Source organism: Rhinatrema bivittatum, chromosome 12 (assembly GCF_901001135.1).
Source record: "Rhinatrema bivittatum chromosome 12, aRhiBiv1.1, whole genome shotgun sequence".
NCBI lineage: Eukaryota > Metazoa > Chordata > Amphibia > Gymnophiona > Rhinatrematidae > Rhinatrema > Rhinatrema bivittatum.
In genome coordinates this window covers 22,367,690-22,393,492 of record NC_042626.1, presented here as the reverse complement: position 1 = coordinate 22,393,492, position 25,803 = coordinate 22,367,690, and the positions used below count along the sequence as shown (strand labels likewise).

Genomic DNA, 25,803 nt, shown 5'->3' with positions numbered 1-25,803 from the left:
GGGGATGTCTGTGACTGGCAGAGATGTATGGGGATATGGGAGTATGTGGGGGATAGGGGGTATATGTGGAAGGGATGCTCTGGGTGGGTATGGGGCTGTGAGTGTACGGAGGTTGTGGTAAGGGTGCATATGAATGGGAGTGTGCGTCTGTGTGTTATAAGGGGACCTGCATGGTGTGTGGGGGTTTTTTTTTGGGGTGGTACACCTGAGTGTTGGGGGTGTTCTTTGGAAGTGTCTTTTTGTGCTGTCCTTTTCCATTTGCATCCATTATTTTCCTGTTCTGTCTCAATGTGCTGGAAAGGTGAAGTGTGTGGGGGGAAGGGGTATTTTGGAATAGTGCTAGTCTGTATTCTAACAGAAAAGTTTCTAACTGTTTCCAGTTAAGCAATGGAATCCCCCCCCCCCCTTTTTTTTTTTTTTTTTTAATGACTTTGTTCTTTGATACTTCTGGGTTGATTTTTTTTTTAAAACTCATCTGAGATATTCACATTTTCATGCCAAATTTGGGGAGTTATTGTGCCTACAGGCAGATGGATATCAATTCCTTTTACATAGTCTTTCCAACATTCCATATGTTGGAAAGCATGAAAAAAGCAAAAGTAGAGTGAAAAATAATTTTAAAATCTGTAAAGAAAAAAAATGCTTCCACCCTTGAATTAACCCTCTATGGAGGAGTAGTCTAGTGGTTAAAGCAATGGGCTGAGAACCAGGGTTCAAATTCCACTTCTCCCAGTGACACCCCTTATGACCTTGGGCAAGTTACTTGATCTTCTGTTGCCTGTGGTACCCATTTAGGTTGTAAGCTCTTTGGGGAAGGGGTATATCATACCTAGATGCTTATTGTAAAGTGCTGCGTATGTCTATTAGTGCTTTAAAAAAAAAGTATTATATGTCCTATTGATGAGTGATGTCTTGATATTTCAGCTTCATTTTGGTGCTTCTTTGCTTCAGTTATATAAATTGAACCTTGGGTTTCTCTGCTAAAGCTGTAGTTTTGGGAGAGACATCTGGTATGGGGCTGGTTGGGGGGTAGGAGTGACAGACTTGAGACAGGGGCTTGTATGTCCACACTCTAGTGCTGTTAAATCTGAGAGAACTCCTAGCATAGTACAGGTGTAGAACAGGAAAGCTGTTCCAAGATAGCCTTTAGCTGGAATGATGGTGCTGCCCTTATGAGTTGCCAGAGAAAATAACTGAAATAAACTCTGTGAATAGAGAGTTAAAACAAAGATTCATATTGCTATCTTATTGGCACGTCCTACACATGCCTTAAGACCTATTACTAGAAGTTTCCTGTTTGTGCACAATAGACACACTTTAGAGTCTGCCCCTGGGGTATGAAGTTTTAGTAAGAGCAGGAGCTGTCCAAATAGGTAATTTGTTGCTCAGAAACTAGCTGAAGCATGGCCCTGCTTCATTCGAGTATTTTACAGCAGGATCAAAAAACATTTTAGATATTAGTTGATATTTAAAAAAAATCATTTGGATTCACGTTTCCGTTTAGCTTTTCTTAAATATTAGTGATTCAAGTTTGTTTGAAAATCTCTCCTGGCTCACTATTCTCACCGTTAGGAATCTAGATGAATTAACCATGCTGCTAATTTGTTTAGACTTGTAATGGTGACAGTAGCACGGAGCAATTTTCAAAAATTTTGACCAGTGAGGAATGCTGCGGAGTACAGCTGACAGAGAATCTTACACCAGGATCAGAAACTCTGAGCAATCTTGTAACTCCTAAACCACCTCCATACAGGTATTGTCCAAAAGTAGGGCTCTGCAGTAGTTATCCGCCATCTGGAGCAAGCCCAGAATGGGAATTGTATTTGTGGTGAAAAGCAGTTGATGCCTTGCCTGCTTCAGCACTTACGGGCCGATTTCAGTAAAGTCCGCGAGAGAGTGGGCGAACGCCCACTCTCCCGGCACGCGCACAGGCCACTTGCCTGTGCGCGCGATTCAGTATTTTAATTTGGGCTGGCGGTAGAAACGGGCAAAAGGAGGTGCTAGGGACACTAGCGCGTCCCTAGCGCCTCCTTTTGGCCTGGAGCGGCGGCTGTCAGCGGGTTTGACAGACGACGCTCAATTTTGCCAGCGTCTGTTCTCGAGCCCGGTGACAGCCACGGGCTCGGAAACCGGACGCCGGCAAAATTGAGCGTCCAGTTTTCGACCTGACAGCCGCCGGCCGACTTCCAATTTTTTTTCCTTTTCTTTTTTTTTTTTAAACTTTTTTTTTACCCTTCGGGACCTCCGACTTAATATCGCTATGAGATTAAGTCGGAGGGTGCATAGAAAAGCAGTTTTTATTGCTTTTCTGTGCACTTTCCCGGTGCCTGAAGAAATTAGCGCCTACCTTTTGAGTAGGTGCTAATTTCTGAAAGTAAAATGTGCGGCTTGGCTGCACATTTTACTTACTGAATTGTGCACGAATACCTAATAGGGCCATCGGCATGCATTTGCATGTTGAGGGCGCTATTAGGTTCGGCGGATTGGATGCGCGTTTTCCACCCCTTACTGAATAAGGGGTAAGGGAAAACGCGCGTCCAATGGCAGGTTAACAGTGCGCTCCGTTGGAGCGCTCCGTTGGAGCGCACTGTACTGTATCAGCCCGTTACTGTTTTAAGGAGCTATGCACATCTGTAAGCACTGTTATAGACTGTGCCATAAGCTGTCATCACTGATCTAAATTTGTATGATTATAGGCACATAATGATGCTGCTGTATTGATGATCATCAGAATCTCTGGACATAGGGAGTTAGAGCTTTACAATGAAAAAGGGGTGTGGTCATGATTAAATGTTAAATTTACAAATGATTTAAAGGCAAAAGATAGGTTTCAGAATAAATTATTAGAGGAAACTGACAAATTACGTTGCTAGTATTGCATGTAGCTTATTTTTTGACAGTTGGTGTGTAGAAGGTTCATAATGCTAATTCCAAGTGAAGTAGAACCTCACTGTCTGACATTGGAATACAAAGGTCCTTCACATAGGTTGCATTTTCCAAATTGGGTGACAGATAAGATTTCCCAAGAAATCTAAGATTGTTGTAGTAATGAATGCAAATGTACATTCAGTCCCACAGTAACCCATAAAACCAATTCTGTAGCACATCTGAAATCACATGCTTTGAAGGTCTCTGCCAGAAGAACTTACAGTTCAGGTTTAAGCCCTGTGAGGTGGTAATTTGTTCAGTGAGCGGTAAAGGACTGGATTGTGGAAAGAAGTACTGAAGAATTGGTGCCCTCCACTCTGTATTTATGCAGAACAGTGACCACTTGATCCAGGATGCTAGGTTTCTTTAGCATTTTAAAAAAATATACTTTAATCCATATTCTGCATCAAATTAAAATCCTCTGTGGTTTTTCAGGAGGAGCAGTTCCTGGGTTTTGGTTCTGATGAAGAGGTAAAATTACGAAGTCCCACAAGGTTCCCCACAAGGTCTCCCTCAGGTATGTTGTGCAGTTGTTTTGCTTTATCTTGGAGTCCCTGATTGATTTTGTACAGTCTCAGTAAAATCAGCTCGCCTCATATTCCAGAAACGTCACCCTTCTCATCTGCGTGTAAATGGTATAATTCTTGAAAGCTGTGGTCTCCTGACCGCCCAGCCTGAAAGCAGTGCTCTGGTTTTGCCCCTTGAAGCCCTTCAGTCCTGCATCTCCACTAATACATTTTCTAAGATGTGGCTGGTAGTGCTAAGAGTATGATTGGGCTAGTGCTGTAACTACTTCTCTGGCAACAAGCAGGCATAAATGAACCATAATGCATGAATGACATCCAATGGGGCCAACATGGGTTCGGTAAATACTTTACAGAGCATATTCAGGAATTCCTGTGCATACATATACTGCCTTGTGAGCCCCTCAGTCTCTTCATCTGAGCTGTCGTACTGACTGTTCCAGTTTCTCTTAAAATGTTTGTTTTTTTGTTATTGCTTCGTTGCTGCCTCTGTGTTTCATTCAGAGTTCCTACCAGAAGTTTCCTCTGACCTTGGTCGCTCTCTTCGGGGTTGTGGCTCAGTATTCCCTCATGGTCAGGGGAGAAGGAAGATACGACAGCGATTTCTTCAGCCCCCTGTTGAACTTGGCCTCAGCCTACCTCTCCTCTGAAGAATCTCAGCTACTCAGACTAGCAAAGATGCTGTCTGACGGTGTCAGGAAGGAAGAGGATTCGAGAACGGATGTCTTCGGGCTTCTTCAGTTCCTTCAACCTCCAGCAGGCTCTGTAACTATCCTGGTTCACAAATCCTTCAAGAGCCAGCAGATAAGGAGGTGGCAGACGCTGAATGGCCTGGAAGCAGGACCAAAAGTAGAGTCCAGGCCTCCTCAGGGTTTGGGTGGGCCAGCTACTGCACCCCTCTGTGGTAATGGAGCCAGCATTGAAATGTGTTAGGTGCATTCATGATCACTCTGGTATGCTTCCTGGAAAGGATTCAAAACTATGGCACGGATTTTGGATTGTTGCTCACCAGCTCTGAATGGTTCAGTATATTTGCACAAATGCATGAAAATGCTAAAGCCATTGACAGAACTGTCAGACTCTGAAAAGGTGGGCTTCGGCTGAACCGTGAAGGAATGGGAAAAGCATCTCATCCGTTTTGCTTATGAAGCTTTTGATAATATTTGGTTACTTCCATAGGAGCCTGAAGACTTGCGTGCTTGCGCGCAAGTGGACTCAGGTGTACTCTGTACAGGAGGCAACGTATTTGGCAAAAAAGGTTGAGACTGTTCTGATTAAGGAGCATTAGTTCACCTTGTAATTGTTATCAGTTGTGGCGGGTGGCCAACCTGCTCTTGCCCAGGGCCAGTATTTTTCCTACAAATGTCCATTTCAAAGACATCCTTTCCTCTCTTCAGTGTCATCAAGCTCCTCTCACTGGTCAGCAGCTGCACCATGAGGTTGACAGAGGGAAAGGCATTGGCCAGATGCAGCCTAGACTTTGACACCCACCTTCTTGCCTACTCCACTGGGGGGAAGTATTTAGTCTTTCCTTTTGGAATGGTTCTATAGGTCCTGATAATTGTGAAGTTTGGCCTCTGCTATTTTATAATTTTTTAATTCTTTCATGTTAACACAACTGCATTGAAGAAATATCAAGCCCAGTTCTACGACCATCCAGGAAGTACAAGAAAACAGTATAGAAACAAACAAATCTGACTAGGCTAATCTTGAGTCACAAATGTGCTTTACAAACTCACCCTAAGTTCCTTCAGAAAATAGTATCTGCATTTCACATTAATGAAACTCTCGTGCTATTTACATTCTTTCCAAAACCACATGTGCTCATCACTCCTTGGACTGTAAGAAAGTTTTGGTATATCACATAGAGGCCTCAGCCTTACAGTCCTTTGATGGCAGTTGCCAAATAAACTCTGTCCAGTTGACTAGCTCATTTACATGCTAGCTGAATTACAGGTTAGACTCTGTCAAAGCTCATCAAGTGAGAGCCATGGCAACTTCGGTGGCTTATCCCAGGGCTACTTCTTTTGAAGACATTTGCAGAACCTCTGCTCGGTCATCTAACACCTTTACGACCCACTACTATTTAAACAGCATGCCCAAGAAGACAGTCATTTTGGACAAGCAGTTCTGTGCAGCCTGTTCACTCTTCACTTGGTGGGGCCAAGTTGTCTAAGTATTTGTGCCACTGTTGAGCCCTTAGTTTGGGACTCCCCATGCATTATGGATAAGTCATGCCTGCTTGTTGACAGAGTTTTCTCACCTCTAGACATAAGGATGAATTAGCCATTCTTAAATCCGCTTGCCTCCCTGAAGAGTTGACTGCCTCGCTGAAGCTTAAACTCTGAAAGAGGTGTGGCGATTCATGAGGCAGCAACTCCTGCACATATTCAGTAAAGTCTTTACCAAGCTCTGAGAGCTGGGTCATGTTTGTGCTCTCAGATAACATCACTCGTGTGGTTAATTCATCCTGCTGACTTTGGAGAGCCCTGTTTATATTTGTATTTATTTATTTTGAAAGGATTTATTTCACGCACCCATCAATGTTTGAGGCGGGTTACAAAAATACATTCATAATTAAATGTTAACATGAAATCCTAAAACAAAAATAAACATTATAGATAAGCAACTTGCTAAATCACTGATGTCCTGGATAGTACCTGTTATTTTCAGGCTGTGTCCACATCTGCCATCCTCATACAGGCTCTGCTTTTATTAAATATACAGTTTCATGTCCCTGATAGATTTTCTGTGTCATTAAGGTTCATCACCATATTGAGGAGCAAACAGTTTTAATGTAGCAGGAGATGGCAAGTATAACTTTCCCAGCTTTGGAAATGGCTGACATATAACTATTTTATATCTGATGTTTCTCAGGCAGTGGGTGTTCACTGATTCACAGTTCTTTCCCCCACCCACCCTGTTGTCCTCTCCTGCACTAGCAGCTCGATCCAGTAAAGTCCGCGGGAGAGCGGACGAACGCCCGCTCTCCCGGCGCGCGCACCGGCCCCTCGCCGGTGCGCGCTATCCAGTATTTAAATGAGGCGACGCGGTGCAAACGGGGAAAAGGAGGCGCTAGGGACACTAGCGCGTCCCTAGCGCCTCCTTTTGGCCTGGAGCGGCGGCTGTCAGCGGGTTTGACAGCCGACGCTCAATTTTGCCGGCGTCGGTTCTCGAGCCCGCTGACAGCCACGGCTCGGAAACCGGACGCCGGCAAAATTGAGCGTCCGGTTTTCGGCCCGACAGCCGCGGGCCGAATTCAAAATTTTTTTTTATTTTTTTTTTTACTTTTTTTTACTTTTGGGGACCTCCGACTTAATATCGCTATGATATTAAGTCGGAGGGTGCACAGAAAAGCAGTTTTTACTGCTTTTCTGTGCACTTCCCTGGCGCCGGAAGAAATTAGCGCCGACCTTTGGGCGGCGCTAATTTCTTAGAGTAAAATGTGCGGCTTGGCTGCACATTTTACTTACTGGATCGCTAGGGAATACCTAATAGGGCCATCAACATGCATTTGCATGTTGAGGGCGCTATTAGGTGCCGCGGGCGGGCCGCGTGTTTTCCTCCCCTTACTGAATAAGGGGTAAGGGAAAACACGCGTCCAGAGCAGGGTGACAGTGCGCTCCGACGGAGCACACTTTACTGGATCGAGCTGTAAGTGATTTTAGCACACTGGACTTAAGGTGTGTGGTGGAGAACAGCCAGCAGTTACTGTGCTGGCTACTGCTCAATCTCTGGTGGTGCCTCTGACATGAATAGTCACTGTGGGTGCCCACTTCTGTCTTTTACGTTACAGCTAATGGCATCATGCAGTGCTTCTGCATTAAAAGCCTAGGGCTACAGTTGAACCTAGGACAAAAACATCAAAAGCTTTTCTGAGCATTAAGAAGTGACTGAGAAAAGACAGTCTTGTAATTTATGGTAACTTCACATGACACTGAAATGCAGTAATGCCAGTACTTAATGTTTCCTGAACCTGAAAAGGTGCAGTAGAAGTAGGGGGAAAATCATCCTACTTGTTCCTTTGAGAGAATGATCAGCCCACACAAGTGGGTGACATTTGTCTAAGGGTGATGATATGGAACCATTTCCACAGTTATCTGGGCATACCTGAGACTTCCTGCACAGCCACTGGGACACAGACTTCCTTCAGTCTTTTTTTTTTGTTCATGGCGTATGCAGCACCTGTGAGTGTTTTTTTTCTTCAGCAACACAGATTTGTGTTCTTCACTCTATTTTCATGTAGGTCTCCTCCTACTTCAACCCCTCTTATCTTCCTAGGTAGAGTCTAGTGGTCATTTTCAAGCTGAATTTCTTTTTCGTTGTAGGCTGTTGGCTCCGAAGTAAGATGTGGGGGGGGGGGTGTTTGTTTGTGGGTTGTTTTTTTTTAGTGTTGCTGTTTATAGCTTCATTTGACATTTTTCGTTAGATTTTGATTTTGCCTCTTTTGGCCTCAAGTATTGCATGTGCTGCAACTTCAAGAATATCCCTCATGGATTGCATAGCTTGTATCTGCTATTTGGGGCTAGGGCATGATCTTGTGTATGGTATCTGTTCAAAGATACCACGCAGGGTTGTTGATGCAAGATGTTGCTGTCAGAGGGAAGACAGGTCCATGAAATTGGTATCAAAGGCATCAATTTCAAAGTATTAAGGAGCTGTGCCAGTTACTGGAGATGCTTCAGAACTGTGGGAAACTCTATCTGCCTTGGCACTGAAATGTCTGTTTAGGAGTAGGGCACCTTCCCATTTCCCAAGTTCAGGTTCAAGCAGTCAGGAGGCATTTTTAAAAACATGAACTTCATTGTGTGTCCAGTGCAAGGATCTGAGAGCATAAAGGTTGAGATCATTATGCCAAGATGTCAACTCATCTTCCTGGAGTTTGGCTACATCATGATAACCTCCAAGGTTCTAGTCATTGGCTATCAGTATTTCCTCTAACCTCCCCCTGTTTTGGCTTCCCAGGCGGACCTAGCCTCTCCTCTCTCACTGAGTCCATGTCAATGTGCCCTCAGAGAGGTTTTTTAGAGAATTGGACAAGAGGCTCACCAATGTTCCCCTTTGGCACCTGCAACAGTTTGTGCTGATACCAACCCATTCGGCATAAACCACTGTGTTGGTAGAACTGCTCCTTGAAATCTTTGCCTTGAAATCTCGCGGTTTGACACTGAAAACAATTTTATGGCACCAAGACTCCACATTGGTTTCATCCGCACAGAGATGGAACTGACACGCCTTGGGAGGGAAGTCTCACCAGCTGATTGGCTGCATTTGGCTCCAATGGCCAAATAGTCTATTCCAAAGACTCTTGGAGGCCATGACTCGGAACTATGCCTTCTCAGACTTTGGATCCATTTCTAATTTCAAAATTTAGATACTGAGCAGTCCTGGGAGTCTGCTCTTGGATCTGAAGAATTTGGATCTATTGAAGATTATTTTCCTGATCCTTTAAACTCTCCTCCTCATGGCAAGAATGTCTCAGGTGGAGGTCTTCTTCTTGCCATGTTTTGTTCAGAGAAGGGGTCAAGCTGTTTCCTATAATTTGAAGGTAGAAGATGAGCCCAGAGCACACTTCCTCCAGGTCCCGGATGATCCTAAAGAGTTTTTAGCAGTGCCCATTCACATTCTCCTCCAGGATATACAGAAAAGGATGTAGAAGACCCCACTTTGTGCTTCCTAAAAATAAGAACATAAGATTTGAAATATTGGGTCAGATCAAACCCAGTATGCTGTTTCCAGCAGTGGCCTATCCATGTCACAAGTACCTGGCAGGATCCCAAAAGGTCAGTAGATTCCATGCTGCTTATCTCAGGGATAAGCAGTAGATTTCCCCAAGTCTGTCAGTAATGTTTTATGGACTTTACTACCAGGAACTTGAACCTTTTTTTAAACCCGGCAATACTAACAGCTTTCACCACATCCTCTGGCAACAAATAAGGTAGACACAAAATATTGTCTAACCTGCGCCTGGATTCAACAAACCCTATTGCCACACCAATCTGTGGTAGTTGAATCCACCTAAAAAAAGACAAAGTAGAAAGCTTGTTCTTTACTACCCCCAGGATTTGACTGTCTCAGACCTTTGACCTTTTTCAGGAGTCATTTCTTCCGGAATGTTATGTCCAGTTCCTGCATAATATCCTATCAGATCTTCATGATCAATATATATTTTATACAATTCTGGAAGAGGCAATGAAATTTTCTGAGCATCTTCCTCAGGATATCTAGGGAAACTTTGTTGCTCTGAATGTCAGAGAAGAGCATGGGAAGCATTTGATTAGTTAGACCAGTGGTTCTCAACCTTTCTAATGCCGTGACCCTGCAATACAGTTCCTCATGTTGCGGTGACCCCAAACCAAAAAATAATTTTGGTGGCTACTTCAAAACTGTAATTTTGCTACAGTTATGATTCGGAATGTAAATACCTGATATGCATTATGTATTCTCATTGCTACAAATCAAACATAATTTAAACATAGTGATTAATCACAAAAACAATATTTAATTATATGTTGAGAAATATTTATTACTAATTCCAATAAATAACATTTCACCATGGCATAGCATGGGTTTAAATATAACAGTAATATAACAGTAAACAACAGTGCAATATTTTGCAACAGTATGCTGCCAAATTCAGTGAGATGGTTGTGGTTGCTTCTTGCTTACCAATTCAGAAATGATTACACACAAAGCACCTTACACTAACACAGTATTGTGTGTATGGTGTGTGTACTGTTTTTACATTATTTATCTTTTTTACACCAGCAGGCTGTCTCGCAGGCTCTCCGCCTCTTGCCTCTCCGCCTCCTAGGCTTCTGTTCTCCGGCGCTTGCTGCGTCCGCCCACTGATGACATCAGCAAGCGCCGGACACATGTAATGCGCTGCTATGGACTGTGGAGCGTTCCCCCCGCTTCCCCCGCCCCTTAGGCCCCGGACGGATGATGCAATCACGTCTGCGCATGCGCGCAGGCATTCAGTTTGGAACGCACATCCATAACGGCGTGCGTTCCAGCTGAGTAGCGCTGCTACAGACGGTAGCGCGACTTCTCAGCGGCTAAAGCCATCAGAAATATGTATTTTCCGATGGCTTTAGGCGACCCCTGTGTTTTGGTCGTTCGACCCCCGCCAGGGTCGCGACCCACAGGTTGAGAACCGCTGAGTTAGACCTACAGTGCTTTTGAAATGGTATCAAGGGTTTCTGCCATGGTAATCTGTACTCACACTCTTATGACTGCAAGCTTCTAGCTTCAGAGTGAGTGTGTAGGAAAGGTTTGGCGATGTGCCTGCATTGGAGACAATCTGTTCGGAAATAAAGTTAAGGAAGCAATGGATCAAATAAAGAATCATTGTTGGATAGACATGGCTTAATGGGGAAGAGCCAACACAGATTTAACAAAAGGAAATCTTGCTTACTAGTCTTTAGAATTTTTTTTTGAAGATGTAAATAAGCATGTAATGTAATTTATTATTTAATATACTACAATTAGAATTTACATCAGAGCAGTGTACAAATACAATGTGATAACATCTACATTAAAGCAATATACATATAATTATAAACTAAATTATTAAAACAGTATAGTGCAATATAAAAACACACTTAAAATTCTGAATCAAAAAATGAGGTGCATCTAACCTTACACATATATATATGCGGCTAACTCCGGATATTGATAGTTAGCCACATAAGTTATATGGCTAACTTGCTCTGCCCCTGATCTGCTCAGAACACGCTTTTTGTGCGTGTAACTTTCAGCTGTATAAAGGGTCGCGTATATTCAGCAGCTGCTACTAAACAGCTTATCTAGCTAAATGGCGCTTTGAATATCATGCCTCAAGTTTTTATGCCTTTGTGAAATTTCTGAAGTCTAGATTCTAGCTGTTATATAACATTTTAACATAAATGATCTAGGAAAGAGACATATGAGTGAGGTGGTCGAACGTGCAGATGACACCAAATTATTTGAAGTTGTTAAAATATGAGTGGACTATGAGGAATTGCAGAAGGACTTTGCCACAGTGGGGAACTGGGCATTTAAGTGATGGCAGATGATGCATTTTAATGTAGACAAGTGCAAAGTGATGTACATAGGGAAAAATAATCCTGTCTATGGGTACACAATGTTGGATTCTGTATTAAGAGTCACCACCTAGAAAAAGGATCTTAGAGCCATTGTGGACGACTTTTTTTGTTTTGTTTTTTTAAATCCTCAGCTTAGTGTGCAGCAACAGTTACAAAATCAAGTAAATGTTAAAAATTATAGGAATTATTAGAAGTTTTTATTCTCTGAATATAAGCTGTGGCTCAGTCCAACCCAATCTTGAGTAGTGTGTGCAGTGTTGGATGCCCTGTTTCAAAGACACAGAAGAACTAGAAAAAGTACAGAGAAGCGCCACAAAAATAAAGGAGCTGCATCGGCTCCCTTCTAAAGAAAGGCAGAACAGGTTAGGGCTCTTCAGCTTGGAAAAGACCAGGGCTGGGAGGGGATGTGAAACAAACAAATTGCAGAAAGTGTTTTTCATTCACCGCATATTCATACTCTGCAAATGCTGCTGGCGGATACGATCAAGGTATTTATTTATTTATTTATTTATTTAAAGGCTTTTATATACCGGAGTTCATGCACTAGTGCATACCACTTCGGTTTACACGGAACAAGGAACAGAAAATTACATCAAACAGATTGAACAATTAAACAAATATACAATTACATCCAACAATTGGGTATAAATAACATGGCTAACTTAGTAGGAACTTAGAGTTAGAGGTGAAGGAGAGAAATAGTACCAAGTGGTAATAGAACAATGTTAATAGCTAAATAATAAATATAAATAGTAAATAAGTAAATAAATATAAAATAAATATAAATAAGTAAATAAATATAAATAGTAAATAAATAGTAAATAAATAAATAAATATAAATAGTAAATAAATAGTAAATAAATAATAAATATAAATAGTAAATAGTAAAGGTATCTAGTATAGCTGGGCTTAAAAGGGGTTTGGGCAAGATTTTAGAGGAAAAGTACATGAAAGATCTTAGCCAGGTAGACTGGGAAGCCATCTCTTATCGTTGGGAGTGAGCAACAATGGATGGATCTACATTTTGGGATCTGCCAAATACTTCCTAGAGACCTGGATTGGCCGCTAGCTCGCTGGGTTCAATGGACCTTTGGTCTGACCCACCATGGCACATCTTAAGCACTTCAGATGGTCTCTGCAGTCACCTCCAAGCCCTCTTCCACATCTTGGAGACTTCAGAGTGGACCTACTAGGAGACAGTTTTCCATGGGACAAGGCAATTTCCTTTCTTTACTTGCCTCAGGCAATAACAGCTCCAGATCAGGCCCTGCCATGATCATAGACATTTGAGTCTCCGCATGCAGTAATCCCTCTAAGGATTGGGTTGCTGTGTGCAAAAATTTGTGGTTGCATTAGCCTGTGAGCACTACTTATACCATGCCCTAGAACACTAATATACTACCTACTGGGATTAAAGAAACAAAGCCCTACAGCAAAACTACATGCAAAGAAATACTGCACATTAGTTACACAGACACAATATTTATTTTATTTATTAAAGACTTTTATATACTGACTTTCTTGATACAAATCAAATCAACTCAGTTTACATCGAACAAGCAGCAACTATAACCAACCAAGAGACAATTTGAAAGAGTATAAAGTTACATTATAAGAAGGATGCGTTAACAATACAGATAGATCCCTACCTAATACAGAATAAGTGACTACAACTTAAAAACATGCAACCAAAAATAAAAGGGAAGGCCTTTGAAACCAGACTGAACAGTGGACTATTGCAGAAAAAAAATATGAATAAGTGTAATTCATGTTCCCAAAGATAACATATACCAATCACTAAAAATTCAAAATAACTTTTTTTTTTAACCTCCTTTGGCTGATCTTATTTTTCTAATAGGTTGGTCCCAGACTCTTTTTTTTTTTTTTTTCCCATGTTTCCTTTCTCAGTCTCCTTTTTCTTCTTTTTTTCCTCCACCTGTCTTCTCCTCTTCCTCCATTCACACCCACACTGTGGCAGTGACATACATAGGCTCTCACCCAGCTAAGCACACAAACACACAATCTTGCCCCCCCTCTCCCCCAGCAGTGCATGCTGCCTATGGGATCTCGTCGCTGCGCATGCCGCCCACGGTATCTTAGCCACCCCCCCACCCCCCCCCAAAAAAAAAACCACGCAGGCTGCCCACAGATTCTTGGCCAGCTGCATGTACATGTTTGTACAAACTCAACCCCATCCACACAGGTTCTTAATCCCCACATATATACAGCTTCTGTCAACATTCATAGCATCTCACCTACCCAGGTAGTCATCCACACCCATACATAGGCAGTCATCCCCCCACTCACACACACACATACAGGTACTCATCCACCCCCTCTCCCAGCCACACACATACGGCCTGGGCCTCATCTTCAGCTGCCAGCATGAAGGGGTCCACTGGTGGTCTTCACATCCTTCTCCTCTTTGGCTGCCAGCGGGGTGAGGTCCATGTCCTCTTCCTTTTTTTGGCCGCCAGCAGGATGGGCTCTGCTGGTGGCCTCTGCGTCTCCTCTCGCATTCTCTCCGGCCACTGCGGGACAGGTTCTGCAGTGATCTGCCGAGTTGTGGGGTGGGTGGCAGCAGGAGTTGTTTTATCTGAATGTCAACTCCTGCTACTGTGAGGCTAATCTCTTGGTAAGAGCTGTGAGACTGGCTCCATGGCAGCAAGAGATGACCAGGATAAATGCAACTTCTGCTGCCACTGATTGTATCAACAAGGGTTTGGTTTATCCCTGCATGATCAGATCCCCCACTCAGGGGCTAAAAGCTGTGCATGATTGTAGAAAAAGTTGTGCATGATTGCTCACAAGTGCAGTGTAGCTAGGGTTGAGGCTTTGACTGGATCCAGATGATACCAAAATCTTCAATAGGGTAACAGCCAGAAAGGTATGGGAAAATGAGGTAGGATCCAGCAAAACGCAAGGGATGATCTAGAAGCTAAGATTTAAAGCTAAAAAATGCAGAGTTGTGTATTTGGGCTGCAAAAACCTAAGGATTGGGTACGGTATGGGGTGAAATTCTTCTAAGCATGAAATAAGAGTGGCGTCTAGGATATTTTTTTTTTTTTTTTTAAACTTTATTACATTGAGAGTATTGTCAGGCAATACAAGCTGCTGAAAACAATTTCTCCAAAAGAAACAGAAAACATAGAGAGAGAAATTTAACCAAGCACAGCTAATGGGGGATGTGAGTGATGAATGAGTGATTAGGGTATGTGATCAATATATATGTTGTCATTATATCTTTTGATATATTTTTTTGATATTGTGTAATAAAACTTGTAATAACAAGATTTTTACACTTTAATTAAGATATTAGTGGAGTTACATTCTTATGGGGTTTATTGGTGGATATTCTATTTTAGGTACCCACATATTATTTTTGTCCAAAGCCTAGTTCCCTGTACGTACCTGGATTAGTCCAGACTCCTGGGTTTTGCCTCCTCTCCAGCAGATGGAGATAGAGAAAGCTTTGACTGACTCTGCCCTATATCCTGAGGTGCCACCTGCAGTCCATCAGCATTTCTCTGTCTCCAGCAGATGGTGGAGGTGCAAAATCCTGCAGTCTGTGGTAGTTTGCCTACTTTTTTTTTTTTTTTTTTTTTTTTTTTTAAAGCAATTAGGTTTAGTCTAGGTCTGGTTGGTCAGGTCTGGCTCTTTAAAAAGAGGACAGCAAGTCTAATAGTTTGTGCGGCTGTCATCTCTGCCTCCCAGGGGGTTGTCAGGTTCTGAGAGGACCATCCCCCCTGGTTCTAGAGGCCGCTGGAGTTGGGGAGGTTGAGGACCCTGTATCCACTCCTGGCTAGGGTGATACCGGGGAGCCCGGCTCACTCGCCCTAATCAGCGCAGGACCCGTGGAGCAGCTAAGTATAAAAAAAAAAAATCTGAATTTTTTTTCCCAGCAGTTGCCACGAAGATAGTGTTCATCTGGCGGTGTTTTTTTTACCTCCGGGGAGGGGGGGGGGAATAGGAGTCCTTAGCAGCTGGTGAGGCAGTTTTTTCTTCTCCTTACTAATGCCACGTGGTGTGGCCTGCCGTGCATGTGGGGAGGGCATGTCTAGTGATGCTGCGAAGGCGGCGATTCGGCCAGCCCGCCATCGTGAAGGAGCCGGCGCCTCCAATCTCCTTCCCCAGACCCGTTCCCACTCAGCGCGGGAACGGAAGCCATTTTAAGTATTTTTCGCACGGCGACACAGCTGGCGATGCAGGGAGGGTCAGATCCCTCTCCCTTGTCCCCGCAGCAGGCAGCCCCCCCGGGGGGGGGGGGGGGGCTTGCTGCGGCCAGGAGCGGCAGGCACCGGGGAGGGCGGCCTCGAGGAGACGACACTCCTCCTCATCATCATCCTTTTCTACAGATTTTATTAGCTTCCTGCATAAGGCCTATAAATCGTGGAAGGCGCATAAGAGATGTCCAGGGGGTGGTTCAGCGCTGCCTCCTGGGCCCTAGCCATCCAAACATTCAAGACCCCTGGAACAGGGCTCTGGTCCGTGGGTCAAGCGTCCCCTTAGGTCCAGGGCGGCTCACGCTCAGGAGGAAGGTACCTCTGAGGACTCCGATCCGGACGAGCAGGCTCATCGGGACAAGCCCTCTCCAGGGGCGAATCTCGGGGGTGATCCTGATCAGGAAGACTACCCTAATCCTCACATGGCGGACGGGGATGATCCCAAGGTGGTCTTTTTTCGGAGGGATGAGCTAAGTCGGTCTTATTTCTGGCGATTTTAACGGAAGTGGGCATTGAGGCCCAGCAGAAGGACTCTCGGATGGGGGATATAGATCCTGTGATGGTGGGCCTCAGGGGTCCGACTATGTCTTTTCCCTTCCATCTTTCTGTCACCGACCTACTGTTCCATGAATGGGACACCCCAGATTTGGGCCTGAAGGTCAGTAAAACGATGGACAAACTGTATTCGTTCCAGAAGAAGCTTTGGAGATCTTGAAGATCCTGAAGGTGAATGCCGCTGTGTCTGCGGTCACTAAAAAGACTACTATTCCGGTGACTGGAGTCACGGCCCTTAAGGATCTTCAGGACCGCAAATTGGAAGTACAGTTCAAGCGGATTTTTGAAGTGTCCACCCTAGGAGTGCGGGCTGCCATGTGCAACAGCTTTGTACTGCGAGCCGGCCTTTGGGTACAGTTTTTGCAAAGCAATCCTTCCCTCTCGGAGGAAGAGGTGGTGCAGGCGGGACGCTTAGAAGCAGCAGTGGCCTATAGCGCTGTTGCTTTATATGACCTCCTGCAGACTTCGTCTCAATCCATGGTGTCAGCACTTTCGGCCTGTAGACTCCTGTGGTTGAGAAACTGGTCGGCAGATGTATCCTCTAAGGTGCAAACTCTGCGCTCTGTCCTTCAAGGGTAAGCTGCTATTTGGAAAGGACTTGAAAGATATGAGAGAGTCCTTAGGAGAGAACAAAGTACATAAGCTGCCGGAGGATTAGCCCAGGCCTCGTGACTTTTTCCTCGCGCGCCCGCTTTCTAGCAAATCGGAGATTCTGCTCTTCTCTGCTGACGGGCCCTCCTGCGAGACAATCTTCAGGCAGACAGTAGTCTTGGTCACAGACCTTTCGTGGATGTCATTTTGGAAGACCTGGGAACCCCCATGCAGCAGGGGGAGTTAAATCCGCCCATTGAAGTCGGGCCGGTCCATTCCCCGGTTCCAGTGGTAGGAGGCAGACTGTCTCTATTCTACGGGGAATGGGCCAAGTAGATGTTAGACAATGGGTCGTCAAGGTTATGCTTTAGATTTTGTTCGACTGCGAGATCGGTTTCTCGTCTCCCCGTCTTCCTACGAATAGAAGCATCAAGCAGTACGAGACACTCTGCAGCATCTGCGAGATCTCGGGGCCATCATTCCGGTCCCTCGATCAGAACAGCGGAGGGGTCATTATTCCATTTACTTTTCGTTGTGCCAAAAAAGGAAGGGACGTTTCGGCCCATTCTAGACCTCAAGAGTCAACTGCTGTCTCAGAGTCCCCAGGTTCCGCATGGAGACCCTCAGATCGGTCACAAGGGATAGTTCACAAGGGATAGTTCCTTGGTCCACAAGGGATAGTTCCTCACGTCCCTGGACTTGACAGAGGCATACCTTCACATCGGCATTCACCCGATCACCAGCAGTTCCTGAGGTTCTGCATCCTAGGACAACATTTTCAGTTCCGAGCTCTACCATTTGGACTGGCCACGGCTCCCAGGACCTTTACCAAAGTGATGGTCATGGTGGCGGCACAACTCGGGAAGGAAGGTCTTTTAGTCCATCCGTATCTGGACAACTGGCTGATTTTGGCGAGGACGGAGTCTCTTTGCTGTTCAACAGTTCACAGTTGGGTTGGGTGATCAACTTCGACAAGAGTCACCTGGCTCCCTCCCAGTCACTGGAGTTCCTAGGAGCCCTGTTCGACACTCGTCAGGGGGGAGGGTATTTCTTCCTGAACACTGTCTTCTCAAGTTGCAAGGACAGATTCGAGGTTTGTTGTCCAATCCTACTCCAAGAGTATGGGATTATTTGATGGTCGTCTGCTCAATGACATCCACTCTGGAATTGGTACCTTGGGCCTTTGCTCATATGAGACCACTACAGTCCACATTGCTTTCCCACTGGAGCCCGGTTTCCGAACAATATCACCTTCCCCTTCCCCTTAAGGATGCAACTCGATCCAGTCTGGATTGGTGGCTACTGGCGCACAATTTGCAACGTGGGGTACCTCTGGAAGTCCCCAACTGGACGGTGGTCACCACAGATGCCGGTCTTTCTGGCTGGGGAGCAGTTTGTCAGGAGACATCAGTCCAAGGCCAGTGGTCCAGTGCAGAGGCCCTGTGGTCTTATCAATCATCTGGAGACCAGGGCAGTGCAGTTGGCGTTGCTGGCTCATCAGCGCCTCCTGCAAGGAAAGTCGGTTCGAATTCTGTCCGACCACTCGACCGCTGTAGTGTATATCAATCGTCAGGAAGGAACCAAAAGTCAACCGGTGGCGCTCGAAGTGCAGCAGCTGATAATCTGGGCAGAGCAACATCTCATCAGTATAGCATCCTCTCGCATCCTGGGGTTGACAATGTTCAAGCCTACTTTCTCAGTCGTCGTCATCTCGACCCTGGAGAGTGGGAACTATGTGAAGAGGCCTTTCAGCGGATATGCGAGAGGTGGTCCAAACAGGCGGTGGACCTTATGGCAACATTTTGGAATTCCAAGGCCCCTCGGTTTTTCAGTCGGAGGTGAGAACGGGGAGCAGAAGGGGTGGGTGCCTAATGGTTCCCTGGTTGAAGGGCATTCTTCTCCACGTGTTTCCGCCATGGCCTCTGATTGGCAGAGTACTGAGATGGATAGAGGCTTACCGGGTGGAGATCATTCTAGTGGTGCCGGAGTGGCCACGCCATCCGTGGTTTGCGGATTTGATCACTGATAGTGGACGGTCCCTTACGGTTTCGGGATCTGCCAAACCTCCTGTGTCAACATCCCGTTTGTTTGGAAGAGGTAGAGTGCTTTTGTCTAGCGCATTGGCCTTTGAGAGGCGCCGTCTAAAGAACAAGGGTTATTCAGACGCGGTAGTAGCTACTCTTCTGCGTTCACGTAAGCCTTCTACTTCCCTGGCCTATGTTGGGGTGTGGGGTGTTTTTGAGTCTTGGTGTGTGGGGCACCAGTTAGATCCTTATGTGGGCTTTGGTCTCCAATATTTTGTCCTTTTTGCAAGCTGGTTTGGCTAAAGGATTGTCCTGCAGTTCCTTACGCGTGCAGGTAGTAGCCCTTGGTTGTTTTCGTGGTAGGTTGAAACAGCGTGTCTTAGCGGCCACATCCGGAGGTAGCGCGATTTCTCCGGGGGAGCGAAGCATTTGTGTCCTCCATTCAGGAACCCTTGCCCTTCTTGGAACCTGAACTTGGTGCTCAAAACCCTAGTGCTGCGCACTTTGAGCCTCTCAAGAGGGCGACTTTGAAGGATCTTACGTTGAAGGTGGTGTTTCTCGTGGCTATCTCTTCTGCGTGCAGATTATCGGAGCTTCAGACCTTATCCTGCAGGGAACCCTTCCTAAGGATCTCAGACGCGGGGGTTTCCTTAAGGACTGTGCTTTCTTTTCTGCCAAAGGTGGTCTCCTCTTTTCATTTGAATCAGTCTGTGGAGCTTCCAGCATGTCCCAGTTAGGACCGTTCTGATCCCTCTTCTAGGGAGCTCAGGAAGTTAGATGTGCACCACGTTATGTTGCGTTGCCTGGAAATAACCAACAGTTTCCGTATGTCAGATCATTTGTTTGTGCTCTGGAGTGGTCCCAGAAGAGGGCATAAGGTGTCTAGAGCCACGATTGCTCGATGGTTGAAAGAGGCTATTGAGTCAGCGTATCTTCTTGCTAGTCAGTCGCCTCTGGTCAGCTTGAGGGCTCATTCTACTCGTTCGCAAGCAACGTCGTAGGCCAAGTGTCAACAGGTTTCCCCACAGGAGATCTGTAGGGCAGCGACTTGGAAGTCATTACATACATTTGCCCAGCATAACAGACTGGATGTCCAGGCTCGGCTGGCTTTGGGGAAGGAGTTCTCAGAGCAGGACTCTGAGTCCCACCCCAAGTAAAACAACTCTGGTACGTACAGGGAAATGAAAATTGGTTCTTACCTGCTAATTTTCGTTCCTGTAGTTCCACGAATCAGTCCAGAGTCCCGCCCATTTCTGTGTAGCGGTTACAGAGTCCGCTTGTTCACTGTTTTTCAGGCAATCTGCAGATAAGTACATACAGTTTTCCAATTTTTGACAAGGTCTCAGATGTTCTAGTGGGTTCTGCTTCCACTTGGGGTTCGTGAGTTGGATAGTTTCAGTCCTAGCCCGAGTGGGGTGTGGTCCAGAAGTGTGGTTAACTAGTTCAGTTTTGTTTGTGCAATTCTGCTTTGATATCAATTAATACTGATGGACTGCAGGTGGCACCTCAGGATATAGGGCAGAGTCAGTCAAAGCTTCTCTGTCTCCATCTGCTGGAGGGGATGCAAAACCCAGGAGTCTGGACTGATCTGTGGTACTACAGGAACTAAAATTAGCAGGTAAGAACCAATTTTCCTTTCTAACATACTATATATACCCTTGCTCCCTGGGCCCTAATAATATTTCCTGAACGCAAAGGTCAACATTAAACAATATAAGGGACAATGGTGATCCCTGTGGAACACCTGACAACAAAGGCCGGAGAGTAGATGGAACTCCACTTTCTGCCATCTATTCAGAAGGAAGGATTCAGTTCACTTAAGAGTGCTTCTTTCATCTTCTTCCTCTACTAGACACTGCAGTAGATATTCATAATTCAACATATCAAAAGCTGCTGATAGATGGAGGACCAGAAAACCTGTTTTTTCCCTTCCCTCCCCCCCCCCTCCCCCCACCCCACTCTCCAGCAGCAGCATATCATCCATCAAAGACCCCTGTACCATCTCACTACTAAACTCCCAAGTAAACAACCGACTTTGCAAGATCTGCCCTTCCCAAGAAATCCCGTAACTGCACGGTAACAATTGTCTTCAACAGTTTGGCCAAAATGACCAGATTTGACACAAATCTAGAATTAGAACAGATTAGTGGGTCTAATGACAATTTCTTTAACAGAGGCTTAATCACTGCTGTTTTCAGCATATCTGGGTAACAACCTAATTCCAAAGATTGTAATATTGTAACTTCCGACAGGCCGGTCCACCAGACTACGTCTTTCGAAGTTCCCTACAAATCGTCCACCATGGGATCAGTCAGAGTGCCAGCAACGTGAGTATACTGCAGTTGGAGTGAGGGGATTCCATCCCGTCCTGTACTTTAGATCCTTGAACAAATTTCTGTTGAAAGAAAAGTTGTGTGATTTCTTTGGGCACTGTTATTCCCCTTCTAAACAAGGGAGACTGACTGTGCTCTCTGGATCTTGGAGATACACATGCTAACCTAGAGATACATTCCAGTCGCAGAAAGTATCTCATATTTATAGCGGGGAAACACCTTTCATATCGTGTTTCCCTTTTAGCCTTGCTTTGGCTCCACATATTTTCATGAAGTGTGTCGTAGTGTATTTACACAGACTGGGAGTACATGTGTGTGGTTTTTTTTTCCTACTTAAATGATTGGCTGGTCAAGAATATATCTCAGGCAGGTGTAGAAGAATCTGTGTGACACCATCTTGGTGCTGGAGTTGCTAAGAATTCATCATAAATTACCCAGAATCATCATAAATTACCCAGAATCAAAGCTAAGTTGTTCATCATGATTGAATTCATTGGGGCTTGCTAAACCTGGCTTGGGAATAAAACTTCCTTCTCACCAACAGGATCTCAGAGTTAATGACTGCAGTTAAGGAAGTGATTTGAAATCAGCAAGCATCATTTTGGGAAATGTTGAAAATATTGAGCCATATGGTCTCAACAGTCCATGACATCCCTATGGCATGTCTCCATACGAGACAAGCCCAGTGGAATCAAGCTGCTCGGGGATTTCAGGAATGCATTTGCATTGTGTCATAGCTTACCTCAGAGATTAGGGTCTAAAGAGGATTATTCATCTGATCTCTCTTCTCTTCCTCATGCAAGGAGTATGGAAGACCTCTTCCCAGCTTTTGTTCAGACAATGGGTCAAGCTTGTCATTTTAATTTGTAAGTGGAGGATGAACCCAGGACATCCTTACTTGGCTTCTTCCAGGCCCTGGATGCCCCTAAGCAGTATGTATTCACCAGCTCATCCAGGGTATTGTAGAAAAGGTTGTAGAAGACAGCATTCTGTATGCCCTCTGAATAAGAAGGTGGACACAAAATATTGTCTAACCCAGTGGTTCTCAACCTCTTTTCCCATTGTGACACACTGCACACTACATGCCACAGCTGAACAGAAAAAAAAATCCTAAATATTCTGTTAAAAATGGCACAAAAGAGAGAAAATATTCTTAACTTATTTTTGAAATTAAAGTGATTTAAACTTTTATTTTTCCAAACGTTTTAATCTTCACTTGCTGCTTCAGGGAAAAATCTGGGACTATTGTGCTGCACACAGGTGTTTGATTATGCATTTGACAGGCAGACAAATTCATGCATCTCACTCTCAACAACAAAATATTTTGACTTATTCTGGAGTTTATACAGAGAGGACTTAAGATGTATCTCCTTTCAACTCACCATATAAAAAATATGAGACCAATATTCAAAAATGGGGAAATGGATAAACTGTCTGCCTAAAGTTAGTTGGATAAGTGATCTGTGATAGTTAATGAATGTCCCACTGTATATCCCTGATTTAAAGTTATCTGGATATTCTTTTGAATATCTGTGGTTATGTATAAAATGTTTAGGCTGTGGTTAACCAAATAAAGTTAGACTTAACTGGCTATATTCAAAAGAATATAATCAGTTGTGCTGAAGTTAAAAAAAAAAAAAATAAAAAAAATTGCAGGCCTACAAACCCTAACCAGTCCTCTTCCCACTCCCACTCATGCCCCAAAGGGTCTATCCTGCTGCTTCCTCCCCCAAGTACGCATCTTAAAATTAAAAAAAATATATATAGATATGAGCTCGGGGTTAGTACCAATCTCTCCCTCTCCCCCCCCCCCCCCCCCCAGTCCCTGCTCTTGCAAATCTGATTATCTCCAGGACTCCCCCTCCCTGTACCTTAAATTTGTTTATAAGAAATGCCATACTGGGTCAAAGCAAGAGTCCATCAAGCTCAGTATCCTGTTTCCAAAAGTGGCCAATCCAAGTCACAGTACCTGGCAGGTACCCAAACATTAAATTGTCACCATGCTACTAATGCCAGCAACAAGCATTTATTCCCTATTGATTTATCTTCAGCTTGCATCATGGTAGCTACCTACTGCGACCCAGGCCCAGTGCTAAGCAACTATGATGGAAGCGTATGCTTCCAGCTTAGCTCTTAGAAGCACTATAGTTGAAGCCTGTTTTTTCATTGTAGCTGCTTAGCGACACCAGAAACGCCAGGCCTGGGTCAAAGTAAGAAGCTACTTTGACCCAGGCTTAAGGTAAACACAAATTTAAGATACAGAGAGGGTGGGCAGGGTAAGGGGTGGAGGAAGAGTCCAGTTAGCCTCACCTCGGTTGTGGGAAAATTAATGGAGATGCTGCTGAAGGAAAGGATAGTGAACTATCTACAATCTGGTGGGTTGCTGGACCCACGGCAGCATGGATTCACCAGGGGAAGGTCCTGTCAGAGAAATCTGATTTTTTTTTTTTTGATCAGGTGACTAGAGAATTGGATCGAGGAAGAGCACTTGATGTGATCTACTTGTATTTCAGTAAACTTTTTAATTCTGTCTGCATAGGAGGCTTGTGTATAAAACTAAGTTTGGAAGTGAGTGCCAAGGTGGTGGCATGAATTGCAAACTGGTTGTGACTGATAAGGAGACAGCATACAACAATAAATGGAACCTACTCTGAAGAGAGATCAGTGTTAAGTGGAATGCCACAGGGATCCGTGTTTGGACTTTTTTTGTTCAATATCTTTTGAATGACCTTGTGGAATGGATAGAAGGTAAAATTTGTTTGCAGATGATACTAAGATCTGCAACAGAATGGACATGCCTGAAGGAGGTAGAGAGAATGAAGTGATTTAAGAAAGCTTGAAGAGTGGTCGAAGATTTGGCAGCTGGGATTCAGTGCCAAGAAGTGCAGAATCCTGCATCTGGGGTGCGGTAATCCAAAAGAACTGTATGTGATTTGGGGAGGGGGGGGGGGGGAAATGAAAGACTGATATGCATGGACCAAGAGAGAGATCTTGGGGTAATAGTGTCTTGTGATCTGAAGATGAAACAAGACAATAGCTGAAGCCAGAAGAATGCCGGGCTGCATAGAGAGAGGAATAACCAACCAGTAAGAAAAGAGGTGATAATGCTCTTATACAGGTCCTTGTTGAGGCCTAACCTGGAGAACGGTGTTCAGTTCTGGAGACCATATCTCAAGAAGGATAAATACAGAATGAAGTCGGTCCAGAAGGGTGACCAAAATGGTGTGGGGTCTGTATTGGAAGACCTAAGAGGAGAGGCTGAAGGGTCTGAATATGTATATCATGGAAGAGAGAAGATGCAGGGGAGATATGATACAGACCTTCAGATACCTGAAACATTGTAATGATGTACGAACCTTTCCGTTGGAAAGAACATAGAACTAGGAGTCCCAAAATGAAACTCGGGAGGGACGACTCAGAGCCAATGCCAGGAAATATTTCTTCACAGAAAGGATGGTGAATGCAGGGAATGCTCTTCCGGAGGAAGTGGTGAAGATGAAAACAAAGAATTCAAAGGGGCATGGGCTAAATAGTGTGGATATCTAAAGGCTAGAGGACAGAAATGAGAAAAGCATGCAGGGGAGTAACTTGCTGGTGCAGTGGTTACTACCCTTAGCAGAAGGCATGGAGATGACTATCCTTAACCAATAAGCCTTGATGTGCTTAATGCAGCTGCAACATTGCTTCAGCTTAGTCGGCTAGAGGACGGAAATGAAGGATAGCGTGCAGGGGGGGATAACTTGCTGGTGCAGCATTTACTACCCTTAACAGAAGCTTCCCACTCAAACGGCAGGGAGAAAAGAGGAATTGGAATCAGAGGGCCCTGACTTCTACGGTCTGTGATATTGATACACAGACATAAGGGAAAAAGCATGCATGGGAGTAACTTGCTGATGTGGCAGTTACTACCCTTAGCAGAAAGCATGGAGATTACTACCCTTAACCTATAAGCCTTGATGCTTTAAATGCAACTGAAACATTGCTCCCTACTTCAGCAGCAGGGGAGAAGGGGAATTGGATTCAGACAACAGCCAAGAGAGCCCCAATTTCTACTGTCATAGGACCTCAACATGGTGCACGCTCAGTTGTTGAAAGCCCCTTTTAAGCCTCTGGCCTCCTATGGGTTTAAGTATTTGACTTAGAAGGTCATATTTTAGGTCAGTGATTCTCAATAGGTGTGTCATGGGGTCCTGGGAGATGTTGCAGGGCCAGCAGTAGACTGCCTTCTCCTCTATTGGACCCAACAGGAGGCTGTTCTTGCTTCCTTCTCCTTTCTGGCCCAGTGGGAGGCTGTATCCTTCTTCACCTAGATCAGAGCGAGACATCACCAGCTCCTGCTCTTCTGTGCCTGGCAGGATACCAACTTTATCCACTCCCTGAGTCTGAAAGTGATCCTGCTGATGCTTTCTTCACCCTTTGAAGGGTGGGGGAAAGGAGGTTGGGTATTCTGGGCAAAGAGAGGTGGAAGAAAGAGTGTGGGGGTTGGGAAAGACACAGGTGAGGATTATTGGGCAGGGAGAGAGGGAGCACAGGGAAGA

The 25,803-nt window shown here is 44.8% G+C and overlaps 1 protein-coding gene across 5 annotated transcripts in view; it reads left to right on the top strand.

The window, feature by feature from the left end:
• KMT2A (lysine methyltransferase 2A) overlaps positions 1–25,803 on the top strand; it is a 152,591-nt gene that overhangs the window by 27,382 nt on the left and 99,406 nt on the right. For 3 of the 5 annotated variants that reach the window (XM_029574142.1, XM_029574141.1, XM_029574139.1), the window contains exons 2-3: positions 3,364–3,445; positions 21,185–21,259. In XM_029574142.1, coding sequence (XP_029430002.1) covers positions 3,364–3,445; positions 21,185–21,259 — 157 coding nt within the window. The remainder of the gene's footprint in view (positions 1–3,363; positions 3,446–21,184; positions 21,260–25,803) is intronic. The other 2 variants (XM_029574143.1, XM_029574140.1) reach the window with 1 other exon arrangement.